The 13,682-nt window shown below is 44.9% G+C and overlaps 1 protein-coding gene across 1 annotated transcript; it reads left to right on the top strand.

Moving 5' to 3' along the window:
* Positions 1–4,791: 4,791 nt before the first annotated feature.
* Positions 4,792–6,833, top strand: LOC124483249 (bifunctional endo-1,4-beta-xylanase XylA-like). The gene is made up of 8 exons (XM_047043598.1): positions 4,792–4,924; positions 5,009–5,047; positions 5,186–5,257; positions 5,389–5,576; positions 5,772–6,116; positions 6,301–6,370; positions 6,500–6,572; positions 6,750–6,833. The coding sequence occupies exons 1-7, from the start codon at positions 4,856–4,858 to the stop codon at positions 6,560–6,562; spliced, it is 846 nt and encodes a 281-aa protein (XP_046899554.1). The 5' UTR covers positions 4,792–4,855; the 3' UTR covers positions 6,563–6,572; positions 6,750–6,833.
* Positions 6,834–13,682: the final 6,849 nt, after the last annotated feature.

The following is a 13,682-nucleotide window of genomic DNA, read 5'->3' on the forward strand; positions in this document are numbered from 1 at the left end:
CTCCAAAGCGAAACAGCACAGGATCTTCAAGGTGCTATTGCAGGAGATGATGTCAGCAGAATATGGCGACCTGCTGCTACACACAGAAATCCGATGGCTGAGCAGAGGACGAGTTTTGCTTCGTTTTTTGTCACTTTTGGGTGAAATCAAGGAGTTCATGCAGTCCAAAGGGGAAGATGTCTCGCTGCTAGAGGGCACAGAGTGGACACTTGACCTCGCATTTCTAACGGACATTACTGGGAAACTAAACCACTTGAACTGCGAGCTGCAAGGCAAAGGTAAGACTGTTGTTGACATGATAAGTGCTTTAAATGCATTTAAAGCCAAGATGAACATTTTCTCTGTGCATTTACAGAGAAAAAAAATGCTGCACTTTCCCTCTGTGCAGTCGGTGCTGAAAGACAATGCTTCTGCATCTGAGGCATTGGACAAAAATGCAGAAAAGTACTGTCAAGTCATAAACAGACTTGGACAAGAGTTTGAGGATAGGTTTTGTGACCTTGATCAGCTTGAGCCATGTGTTTCATTCATCTCCAATCCTTTCATGAACAACATAACTGACATTGCTGAGCAACTAAGTGCAACGTTCAACTTGGATGCTGGACAGGTGGAGATTGAAATTGTAACATTGCAGAATGACCTGCACCTCAAAGCTCACCAAGCTGCACCAAACTTTTGGAGCCTTGTTGACACAGAAAAGTACAGTGGTGTAAGCACAGCAGCTATGAAGGTTGCCAGCCTGTTTGGTTCAACCTATCTCTGTGAATCAGCATTTTCTGACCTGAACTTCATCAAGAACAAACACAGAACCCGCCTCACTGATGCACATCTGCAAGACTCACTCAGAGTTGCAGTGTCAAGTTACACACCAGACTACAACACACTGGTGAACAGCATGCAATGCCAGTCTTCCCACTAACAAAGTGTCAGTTGCAAAGCTGAATCAAAAATAGGATACATTGTGTTCAATGTAATAGTGTTCATGAAATGTAACAGATATAATTTTGTAAAAATGCAGCACACTTGGTCATTAGTTCAAAATGTGATTAGATTTATTTGAAAATATGTAAGTTGATTTTTCTTAAACATTACATAATTGATTGATTTTTCTTAAACATTACATAATTGATTACTTTTTCATACAAGGTGCAATACATAGTTAATGATTTATTAAAAGAGTTTGTCACTGGCTAGTGAACATTTGAGATTTTTCCTATGAAATGTTGTGAATTTAAAATAGGAAAAATTGTGTTCCATTCAAAAGAGTATTCATGAAATGTAAAAGATTATTTTGTAAAAATGCAGCAGACTTGGTCATTAGTCAAAATGTGATTCGATTTATTTGAAAATATGTAAATTGATTTTTCTTAAACATTACATAATTGATTTATTTTTCAAACAAGGTGCTACATAGTTAAGATTTGTCAAAAGGGTTTGTCACTGGCAAGATTTTTCCTATGAAATGTTATAGTGATCCTGTAAGCAAATGTAATCAATTGCTGAGTCATTGCTTTAAGTCATTGTTGATAATTATTGTGAGAAATCATTAACATGATCAGTGTCTTCACATAGATGAATATCATTAATCATTAATAACAATACATAACTAAAGGCAAACTGAGCACATTTTTTATTTCAGAAGAGTGTATCAAACTGGGTGCCCTTCGTATGACTCAGTACCCATGAAGTAGCCCTCAGGTTCAAAAAGGTTGGTGACCCCTGATGTACAGTATGTTTGTGTATTTACAGAGCAAAACATTTGCACTTGGAACACTGAAACCGTGATTCGCATACTGCATTATGACATCATCACCCAGACCATGATTGCCTTGTGATGTCACAATGGCTCAGAAGGGCTATATAAACAGGTGCGCACAGCCGCGCAGCTCATTAGAAGATTGACACCGGAGAGTGAAGACTATCTACGACAAGAGAGACAACAGGACCAAGAGTAAGACACAGCTAGCTGAGTGAGATGACCTCTCTGAGGGGGACTTGTCTGGGGGGTTGCAGGCTGTAGCCCCTCCGTACCACCTGCCTTGGCTGAAATCTGACAATTTGGTCAAAGTTAAACATGGGTCAAGCCCAAAGTCACCCAGTGGTGACTACTGAGAAGAGACCCAAGAAACTAAAGGGGAAAAAGAAGAAAGGATTCTTTCCTTTCTTCAGGTACCATCTGACAAAGAGCCACCTCCAGGAATTGGATTGGAGCCCCATCAAAAAGGACAAAGACTGTACAGTTAAGCAACAAAACCTCCTACATCACATCCTATTACTGGTTTTGATGCCCATTTGATTTATGTAATGCTCTTATAGGCCTAAATATTTGTACTTAAAATGCCCAAATATTTGATATTGTGTGTAGGTCACATCACACAGTAATGTTGTGATGATGACTGACTGAACCCAAGGGGGGGTAGTGCATCTCTGGTGGGGTAAATGTTTACATATGTTTGCTAGTTTCATATTGGACTGTCATTATAAACCTCCTGTACTGTCCTCTTCTCCTCTCATGAAAAGGACCTGCTTCCTCTGTTCAGCCCTCTGTCTGGACCTCTGCTGCTGTACATGCCAGTGTGGCGTCCTGTAAGTTCTCCTCTGTCTTGGAGCTAAGAGTTTGAGAGGGGCACATATAACAAATAACAATAGCTTAGTAATGTCTACTTCAAACATTGACAATGTAGCCTACTCTGAACATTAAGCTTTTTTCATAACAATCCCTAAGATTCTCTTATTGTTCTTGAATTGTTCTCTCTGTCGTGCCAAGGCTCCGTCATCCAGGCCTGATGTTGGTCAGCTGACTCGTGCTGGGAAGCTGTTAATGACAGAGTTAACATCTCTGGACACTCTGGTAACCATTCACCTTCTATGTTGTTAGTCCACATTCTGCAGTCTTCAGGTTGAGAAACCATTGTGTTAGCTGCACAGCATTAGTCACCATTGGACACAGATGGTGAAGTTAAAGTCTTCCGTTGTTCACTGTTACAGACCTTCTTCACGGCCCCAGTTTGGCTTCATCACATCCCTAAGATCTCCCTCACCCTGGCTGGGAAGATGGCATTGGACCTGACACTCAGAACACAGGTAACACATCATTCAGTACAAATTCAAAGAGTCGCCATGATGGAAGACTCACACTGCTTACACCATTTATACATGTATCTCTAAGCCAAAACAATGCAATAAAAATACACATCAAAGGTCCCAGGGGTGCAGGTCAGTCAAGCAAGCACCTAATGTTCTGGACAAGCCGACATAAAGGCCAGTTGCAGTGTCTTCATCTTTCCACTCAGACTGTATGTCAGTTAGTGATGAGCTCTGTTTAGTTACTAGGTAGACTCAGGGGTTTAAATGGGTTTCTGTGTGTCATGTGTTTCAGATGACCAGCGGACCCTTGCTGCCCTGGGAGTTCAGCCCTCTCTACTGTGGCCCTGTGGTCATTTGGACTGGGGTAAGAGCCATCTTACCTTTACCTTGACACACACACACACACAAATACTCACACTTACAAGGTCGTTATCTCAGTTGTTTTCCTTTAAATCTGCTGCAACGTTCTGGAATGTTGAGATGATGTCATGATGAGTGGGTTCAGTCCTGGGTTATTTGGTACCTATGGAAACATAGTGGACATGGATGGAGTGGCTAGTTTCATTCAAGGGGAGCTAGTTCTCTTGCCCCCCTCTCTCCAGTTATGAATGTGACAGCCTGGCTGCCTAATGTGTGTATTCCTCTCCCCTGTGAGACTGGAGGAGTAGACACCTCAGGAAGTCATCATTTGAGTGTGTCAATTCAACTACATGCATCAAAGTATTTATGTCAGAGATACTATGTTTCTCAGTGTAAGACATTGGATACACGGTCTTAGTTACAGTATGGTAAGGGTCTGTGGGTCCTACATCAGTTCCAGAGCATTCCACCTCACCCTCTCTTTTCTGTTTATGTTTCTGTAGAGGAGCTTGTGCTTTGACCTGGTGACATCCTCCAACTCATGGACCAGAGGATCTGGATCTAAGGTACTAACTATGAGAGTCATTCTTTGTAAACACACCTGCACACTTACCCAAACAAACAGCCTATTGGCCATCCATTCGTCCGTCATCTGCCGCTTTTCCGGGGGTCGGGTCGCGGGGTCAGCAACCTAAGCAGGGAGGCCCAGACTTCCCTCTCCCCGGCCAATTCCACCAGCTCTTCCTGGGGGGACCCCGAGGCGTTCCCAGGCCAGCTGAGAGACATAGTCCCTCCAGCGTGTCCTCGGTCTTCCCCTGACTGGTGTCCTCCCCCACCATCGTAGCCAACTCACCACCAGGTGGTGATCAGTTGACAGCTCCGCCCCTCTCCTCACCCGAGTTTCCGAGACATTCGGCCTCAGGTCCGACGACACGACTACAAAGTCGGTCATCGAACTGAGACCTTGGGTGTCCTGGTGCCAAGTGCACATATGGACGCCCTTATGCTTGAACATGGAGTTTGATATGGACAAGCCGTGTCCAGTACAGAAGTCTGACTCCAAAACACCACTCGGGTTCAGATCGGGGACGCCGTTCCTCCCAATCACGCCCCTACAAGCGCCAAACTGAGGGGAAACAAGTATTCCCGGGGAGGGGAACATTCCACTTCATCCTCTCTTCTCTGTTCATGTTTCTGTAGAGCAGCTTGTCTTCTGATCTGCTGAGCTCAGAGAGGAACTATGCATCCTCCTACTCGTGGACCAGAGGATCTGGGTCTAAGGTACTTTGAGAGTCAGCCTTTGCAAACACACCTGCACACCTATCCAAACAAACAGCCTATTGTTGTTATTTGTAACCCCTCCTTCCCACTTCCTCAGAGGGTGCACGTACATTCACACAGCGTGTTCATGACAAGGGGGGCTGACGCCAGGCTGTGGTGGGCCATGTCTGAGAAGAGATCCAGGGTCGGTCCAGATGTAAGTGCAAACGCAATCACACACGCGCATGCACAAGCCACACACAGTCTGACCCGGGTCCTCTTCCTCTGTTTGCTGTTGCAGGGATTCCACCACATGGTGATGGCAGTGACCAGAGTTCAGGTAAGATTCCCCTGAAGTGTGACAGATGCCAACAGTGTGACACTTTCCTGTTCAGGATTGTATCTGAAGCTGTACTCTAGATCAGTTAACGCAGCACTCTGTCACTCATCCCTTCCTTGTATCTCCTTTCCCCTACAGCTCATTGGCGGCCAGGTGAGACAATATCAGTCTCACATGGGTTCTAAGACCACGGGTCTGGCTTACAAAGGGGTGAGAACTGCAACACTAGGATACATAGATAGATAGATAGTACCTCCCCATTTGATCCCAACAACCTGATTCATCAGTTTAGGATTCTTTAAATGTTAAAGGTGTGTATACGTCTCCTTCTTGTCCACTAGCAAACTGATGTAACCATCACAGAGTCCAGCATGGTGGTGGGTCCAGATGGGATTCCACACATCACATCCAGAACCTCCTGGGGGTCCAGAAACGCCTGCGAGGAGGAGGACCAGGGCCAGGACTGGGACCCCTCTGAGGAGGAGAATGATGAGGACTGGACCAAGGACCAGGGCCAGGACCTGTTAGGGTTAGTATAGCGTACTATTTATTGTTATCTGTAATTTAGGAAGTTTTAGTGTTAGGGTTATTATTGTCGTTTATTTTTTGCTATCTGTATTTTTAGGAAGTTTCACTTATCTAAGCTCAGCATAGATGTAAATGTGTTCCGTATTTCAGTGCCCAGTCTAACCTTGTGTTGTTCTGTGTACCTGACAAATAAAAGACTTGAACTTGAGGACTGGGACCACTCTGAGGAGGAGAATGATCAGGGCTGGACCAAAGACCAGGCCCAGGACTGGCTCCCCTCTGAGGAGGAGAACGATCAGGACTGGACCAAGGACCAGGCCCAGGACTGGCTCCCCTCTGAGGAGGAGAACGATCAGGACTGGACCAAGGACCAGGCCCAGGACTGGCTCCCCTCTGAGGAGGAGAACGATCAGGACTGGACCAAGGACCAGGCCCAGGACTGGCTCCCCTCTGAGGAGGAGAACGATCAGGACTGGACCAAGGCCCAGGATCATGAGACCCATTTCCCTGCAAAATGGGAAAATGAAATGGAATTCCTTAAGTTAGTACAATTCCTCAACAGGCATATTTTAATTGTTACATTTGACAACACGCCATACACATGGTACTTCAAAATAGATGCTATAAATGCTGCTGTATGCACAGGAATGCATGTTAACAAGGTTGCCCTCATAGCTCTGTAGTTAGCTTGTCCAGGTTAACTTGACTGATCTGTATCTCCATAGGTTCTACTTGAGAGACAAGACCGTGGACCAACTGTCCTACAAGGTGCCAGCTCTTAGGCAGGCGTTCACTGTGAGTAGTCTACTATCTAGGTAGCTCCTGTGTGTTGATGTTCTATAAAATGCTAAGTAGTCAACTCCTGTGTGCTGTCAGTAAAGATTATTCTAGCTAGTTATCCTGATCGTCCATGTTTGTCCCCAGACGCTGTTTACTAAGAGCAGAGAGTTCATGTTGGCGCTGGTTTTTAGCAAGGCTGGCAACTGAAGCGCAGAAGGTATCTGACATATTATCCCTCCACCAACAGTTACTAGACTTTGGGTGACTTTGGGTGACCTTGATATATGTCACCCTGGTAGGGTGTCACCACTTGAATAGTCTACACACATGCTAACTTGGAGATAAATTGAACACACCTTAGAAAACATGGGGTCTGTGTGTCTGTGTTCTCCAGGATGAAGAGCAGCTGTTTCTGCAGTACACAAGGCTGCTGAAGTACACCTCAGACCACGCCCACCTAGACTCCATCATGCAGGAGCTGGGAGCGGCATCGGTGAGGAGAGGAGAGGGGGACGAAGGGGAGGAAGGGAGGGGAGGTGAAGGACATGATGGATGGTGGGGGAGAGGAGGGCAGGAAAGGAGAAAGAGGGGAGGAAATATTTTTCCCCTTCTGACCTCAGCCCCCCTTATGGTCAGTTCATGCTCATAAAAAGGTGCCAAGCTCACAACATCTTTATTGAGCATTCTCAATGTTAAAATTTGGGCATGGGGTCTGTGACATCACACATTCTAGAAGGTGCGAGACACTTGTCTGTGGCAGCAAACTGGTCTGAATGACATTGTTTTTCAAGCACAAATTGTCCTCGAAGCCCAGGCAATATGCACAGTTTAATGACCTGGACGCCTCACATCTCCTCTCATCTCACTTCATCAGCATCAGGGATGTGAGAGTCTAAAAACTAGCTAATAACTTGTGGGAACTCTTTTCAGATTCATCACTTGAGCATCATAGATGTGGTGATTGAGCTGGTTATGCTGCGCCTGATCGTGTTTGGCTATCGCCAGTCGTATTTCAAAGTAAGTGCCCTGCCTCACCCAGTCCTGCATCACAGGGGTGCAGTGACATCACCATGTCTAGATAGCCACGGAAGTCATTTTCATCTACTCCACGATGCGAGCCAAAGTTTACAAGTGGTTGACTAATCAGTTAGTCACAGTCTTGGTGTCTGACCCAGCCTCCCTCCTTCTCTTGCTCTCTTCCTCCCCCTCTCCCTCCCCCATCCCCAGGGTCCAGATTGCTTCATGCTCCAGCTACATGACCTGGTGGAAGCCTTCCTCCCTCAGGACACAGAGGGAGCCCCGGGGAAAACATACCTGGAGAAACTGAAGGTGTGCTCTCTCTCCTTTTCTCTCTCTTGATCTCTCTCCCCCCTCTCTCTCTCTGTCTCTTTCTCTCTCACACACACACTTTCTCTCTTGTTCAAGATACCCACAGTGTTCGTTTGGCGCCTCAACCTTTGTGCACTCCTCTTGTTTACAGAAAACGTTCTTGGACTTCCTGGACAACATCTTGGGTCTCCCAGAAGCCCTCTACTCCTGCCAGAGCGACTTGGTTTCCAAAGTAATGCACCATCTTGGGGCCATGTTTTCCAAACTGCTCAGGGTGGATGAGGACTTGACTGAGGACCAGGACCAGGACTCCTCTCAGGAGGAGGAGAAGAACATGACTCTGGACCCAGGACCCAGATGGTGGAGGACTTGAGATGGATCCCGCTGGCTTGGAAAAAGCCGGTGGAACCCAATCCTCTTCTTCATCCTCCCCCTCCTCCACCAGTTCCTCCACCTCCAGGGGCTCCATGGCTCGGGCCCTCAGCCCAGAGGGAGATAATCTGGGGACGCTCGGAAAAACCGACCCCCCCACGTCCCCGAAATGGTTCACACTGGTAAGCTGAAAACAACACCACACACTGGCACTAGGTAGAACTGACCTGAGCTGAGTCAGCGATAAGAAGGGACGACATGTGAAAATTTCAATGAATCTGTGTGTCTTTGCTCTCACTTCCAAACCCAGAAGAAAGAGAGGACGTCTCTCAAGGATGGACAGACTGGGGCTGCCAAGGGCAGAAAGAGAAGCAGACTGATTAAGACCAATAAAGTGTGTCCCCTCAGCTTTGAACGTAAGATCCTGACTGCACATTGGCTCATTTAGGCTTTCCCACTGTAGTTGGCCCCGCATTTCACACACACGCACGCACTATTTTTAAGTGAGAGGTCACAGTGCTGAAGTTACATGTGATGTCATATCCTGTTGTGTGATGCTGTTTCATGTCCAGGTCCAGACCTTGGCGAGTCGTCCATTGTAGAAAGAGAAGAGAAGAAGAAGACAAAGTCCATCAAAGCCTTCTTCCAGGGGATCTCTGTTGCCCTTTCCAGGGCTTTCTGCTTTGGCTGCATGGAGGAGATTCACCAGTAGAGGGGGCTACCTGCTCACTCAACTGGCTGCAGCGGCAGAGAGAGAACCTGTTGAACCCGGGATAGATAGATAGATAAGAGATAGTTAGATAAGATAGATAAGAGATATATGGATAAGATAGATATGATAGATAAGAGATAGATAAATAAGAGATAGATAGATAAGAGAGATAAATAAGAGATAGATAGATAGTGTCACGAGGGGACGTGTGGTGGAGAGCCGGTATGTGGGTCTCGGGGAGTGGCTACCCGGTCCCAAGATGGCTGCCGAGAGGACTACACCTCCCAGAAGGCACCACGCCACCAGGTGCATCTGCCTCAGTCCCCTGATTGAGGCGGGAGCTCAGGTGGGGGAGGGAGATAAAACAAAAGGCCGGACCCACCCACCAAAGGGGAGAGAGCGTACCTGGCGCAAACAGAGGTCAACGCCAGAAGAACTTTGAGTGGAAGATACCTGGTAGGATCCAATCCGAGGAGCAACTTTTTGTGTTCAACCAAACTTTTGTTTTTTTGTTGGTAAATAAACCGGATTCCTTGTTTTGAACCCACTTTTGCCTGCTCTGTTCGGTTTTGACGCACTGCCCTACACCCCGCACAGTGGTCTAGCCTCTCATGCTACCACAATAGATAGATTAATAGATAGATAGATAGTTAAATAGATACATAGTTAAATAGTAAGTAAGTAGACTTTATTTATATAGCACATTTCATACAAGAATTGCAGCTCAAGGTGCTTTACATAAAATCAAGAAAAGTTTCATCGATAGATACATAGATAAGAGATAGATAGATACATAGATTGAAAAGAGATGAATAGTTAGATAAATAAGAGATATAGATAGATAAGATAGACAAGACATAGATATATAGATAGTCAAATATATAGACACATAGATAAGATAGATAAGAGATAGATAGATTGATGGATAGATAGATAAGAGAGAGATAACAGATAGATAAGAGATAGATAGATGGATAAATAGAAATGAGATAGACAGTTAAATAGATTAAGAGATAGATAGATACAGTGGCGTTTTTATGTAAAAAATTGGTGGGGCAAAAAACATTTCAAAATATAGGATACCAGTAAGCTACAAAAGCTTCCTCTTGATGTGTTTATTAACACGTCAACAAACAGCTTGGCTCCACACAACACTTAACGACAGAGCGGCTTGCTTCTACCAGGTGTTGTACTACACAAACTGGAGAGAAAGAGACATTCTTGGGTAATTGCTCTCCTTGTCTCTCTCACACAGATGTAAAATTACCACTGTCATATTTACAAACCTAAATTAGGAACCAAGCTCAGAACCAATGTGCCTACAGGGCCATGCGCAAACAGCAATGAGCTCAACACAACGGAAGGCCACAACGAAGGAGAAATACAACTTTTTAGGGATACAGATCCATTCTATGACAACAACCAGATAAGCATGGACACACTGACACGTCACCATCTTTATCTACCGATCCAGCCCCCAAATATGACAAAGGCACGGACCAGCACCACAAAGGCAGGATGATAAAATATGCTTTCACTCACCAAGGCTGAAAGCTCACTTGAAGAGAAAGGTGCCTTCTTTTGTATGCTAACTAGACTAACCGTTAGCCACTTTCTTCAAAAACCACTCCACGTTAAACCTGCGGTTACTTTTACCAGCAGTTTGAGCGATGACAATATCGTGGCTGATGGGCACCACTTATGCTGCTTTACTTCAACTTTCTCCTCCAAATTAAGCGTTTATAGGGTATATAACTGGTGCTCAAGTATGAAATCAACTTGCCGACTAATGTTGGCGCCAGAAAGACAGATAGCCAATCAGGTCTGAAATACGAAATGACGCTGTGGTGGGGCAACTGGCTCTCAGCCCCACTTGGCATCAAATTTGTGTGATCTACTTTACATTACATTACATTCTGAGCATGCGTATTAAAATTTCCCACGTCCAATGTACATTGCATTGTGAGAGAGGGGCTAGCCCCACCAGAGCCCCACTTTCACGATTAGCCTATGCTAACTCGAATTGGCAGAACGCAGTCTGAAGCATGGCAGGGACCAATGAACATTAAATAAAATCTTGACACAAACGAATGAAACGAAACAATTTAGGAAGACACTATATTCATAGATAGTAAATTATTCGAAGTAAACGAAAATAAAAATGTTCGAGAAATAAAAGTTAACATAATTTTGTTGCAGTTCTTTCTGTTGATAACAGGTGGGGCACTGCCCACCTGCCCCTAATGACCAGTCGCCACTGGATAGATAGATTTCCTGATGTATCTCCACACATTATGTTTCCTGTCCTGGTCCAGACCTTGGCAAGTCCTCCATCCTCCAACAACCGTGAGTACGTCCCTATTCTTCAGAATTGTGTAACTGTTTTTTGCTCTGCTAAATTGCTGCACTAGTCCACTCTAATTCTAATATTACTGTAACTGTTAGCTGCTCCTGGCATTCTCTAATTCCTGCTCTCCTCTCTTTGGTTTGAGCTGTCAGCATCTGCCTTGTCGTGGGTCGGTCAACGCTGGACCTGATCGCCAGTGGACGTCAATCTGTGACAGTCTGCCAAAGCTGGATCTTGTCGCCAACCGGAAACCAGTCTCCATGTCGAACGACAACAAGTTCCCTGTTCCTTTTCTCACCCCCCGGCCTGTGATGCTGCGCCCCTCATTCCTCAGCCCTCAGCCCCCAGCCCTCAGCCCCCAGTCCTCAGCCCTCAGCCCCCAGCCCTCAGCCCTCAGCCCCCAGCCCTCATTCCTCAGCCCTCATTCCTCATTCCTCAGCCCCCAGCCCTCAGCCCTCAGCCCCCAGCCCTCATTCCTCAGCCCCCAGCCCTCAGCCCCCAGCCCTCAGCCCCCAGCCCCCAGCCCTCAGCCCCCAGCCCTCATTCCTCAGCCCCCAGCCCTCATTCCTCAGCCCCCAGCCCTCATTCCTCAGCCCCCAGCCCTCAGCCCCCAGCCCTCAGCCCTCATTCCTCAGCCCCCAGCCCCTCAGCCCCCAGCCCCTCAGCCCTGCGTATGCTGACATTTACCAACTGACCCAAGTTGAACACTGGATTCTGGTGTCTCAATACCCATTGACACTTCCCTGCTGTATGACTATGCTAAGCCTATGTTCTGCACCTCTCTTTCACCAACCATCTCTTGAGTTTTTGACATTGCTTGTAAAAAGGGCTGCACAAATAAATGTTGGTTTGATTTATTTTTAAAAATTGGGGAATATGCTCTATTTTGTAGTTCAGATTTCCAATAAAAAATACTGCCATTTAGTTTATATCTCTTTTGTAATTGTTGAGCTGTTCATGTACAAGGTTGTGACATCACCATGTCAGGATTGCAGCCACTTAGAAAGGCTGATTAACCTGTTACTGTAAAGTAATTGTACACAGCCACTTTACATCAGTGTAAAAGGTTACCGTAAACACTAACTACACTATGTATTTTTAGAATGCTACTAGAGTTATTTCAGAATAGTTAGGTTACTTATTGTAATTTCACATATATATTATTAGGTATGCGTGCTTTTGGCAACGTTTTTAAACTCAAGCTTGTGAGTCGCTGTACACAATTGCTGCACGGTTTAGGACCAACACAATGTAGAGGTGTCAAACATGTAGCTAGTTTCCAGGCTGTGATATAAACACTGTAGGCTATTTTTGTACGCCCTTCGACTGGTTAGCTCCTGCAATTCCCACACAGCAGTAGTCTAGGAGTTAGATAGCTCATAGTAGGCCTACAATTTACCGGGGACAGGTCCGAATCTAGGAGCAAAACGGAGCACAGCTGGCTTTTCGCAGGGTTCAAGACTGCAACCAAATTGTCGCATTTTGCGTTTTAATCTTCCTGACAATGAACGCTTACAGTAAACTTGTTTTGAATTAGCCTTTTTTCCCTAAATACATGTCAAGCATTATTATTAACATTTTGGAGGGCATATTTTCAGTTAGCAGATGATAGTTGCAGTTTGAGATGTGACCATCTCAAACCATCTCCATCTGAGATACAGCGTTGTTAGAATCAGCTTGTTTCAATTGGGGTTCTTTATTAAGGAATGAATGCAATATGAGCAGGCTAAATGCATGAAAATATCACTAGAAGGGGAAAAGTTAAGGGACGGGTAAGATCATAGAGGTTAGGACCATTATTACACACGATTACAATTTATGATGTATGCTTTTCTATGCAATCTTATAAGTATGCATTTTTATATAAAATATACAGACAGTAATAGCAGTTGTAAAATGTCAGTTAAAAAAACGGACGCATTTGCAACCGACGCAAGCACACCCCACAATTTTTTCTAGTTCTATTATTATTATCTAATCATTGAGTTGCAAAAATACTGGAATAGCCTAATACTGTAAAGAGTTTTCAGATTAGATCCCGAAATACGTGATTTAATTCCTATTCTGTTTCTATTTCTACAAGTCTGGCTTTTGAGGCTTTCTTTGTCAATAGTTTTTACCCCATTGTTTTATTGACTTATAAGAATAATATGCCCAGACCAATGCAGTGAACTTCAATTCTGTATTCTCTTCTGTTCTCATCCTAATGGTGTTTTACTGCTTTTTTACTGTAATCAGGATCTCCAGTCACAGTGAGAAAAAGAGAACCTAAGAGTATATGTGAGACGGGGGGAGAAGAGAGAGAGAGAGAAAGAGAGAGAGATGGGTAAATAGAGAGAGATAGGGAGAGAGAGATAGAGAACGAGAGAGAGAGAACGAGAGAGAGAGATATGTAAATAAAGAGAGAGATAGATAGATATAGAGAGGTAGGTTAATAGAGAGAGAGATAGGTACATAGAGAGAGAGAGAGAGTAAAGAGAGAGAGATAGGTAAATAGAGAGAGAAAAAATGGGGATTTACAGTAATACAGAAAATGCAAATCATAGTCAAATGACCTCCAGGGGGAA

The sequence above is a fragment of the Hypomesus transpacificus genome, chromosome 21 (assembly GCF_021917145.1).
Source record: "Hypomesus transpacificus isolate Combined female chromosome 21, fHypTra1, whole genome shotgun sequence".
Taxonomy (NCBI): Eukaryota; Metazoa; Chordata; class Actinopteri; order Osmeriformes; family Osmeridae; genus Hypomesus; species Hypomesus transpacificus.

Bases quoted from the DNA above. Each gene is read 5' to 3' on its own strand.
- LOC124483249 (XM_047043598.1), top strand. From the start codon at position 4,856: ATGACAAGGGGGGCTGACGCCAGGCTGTGGTGGGCCATGTCTGAGAAG. The intron at 5,577-5,771 runs GTTAGTATAGCG...GACAAATAAAAG, and splicing joins CAGGGCCAGGACCTGTTAGG to ACTTGAACTTGAGGACTGGG. The intron at 6,371-6,499 runs GTGAGTAGTCTA...GTTTGTCCCCAG, and splicing joins CTCTTAGGCAGGCGTTCACT to ACGCTGTTTACTAAGAGCAG.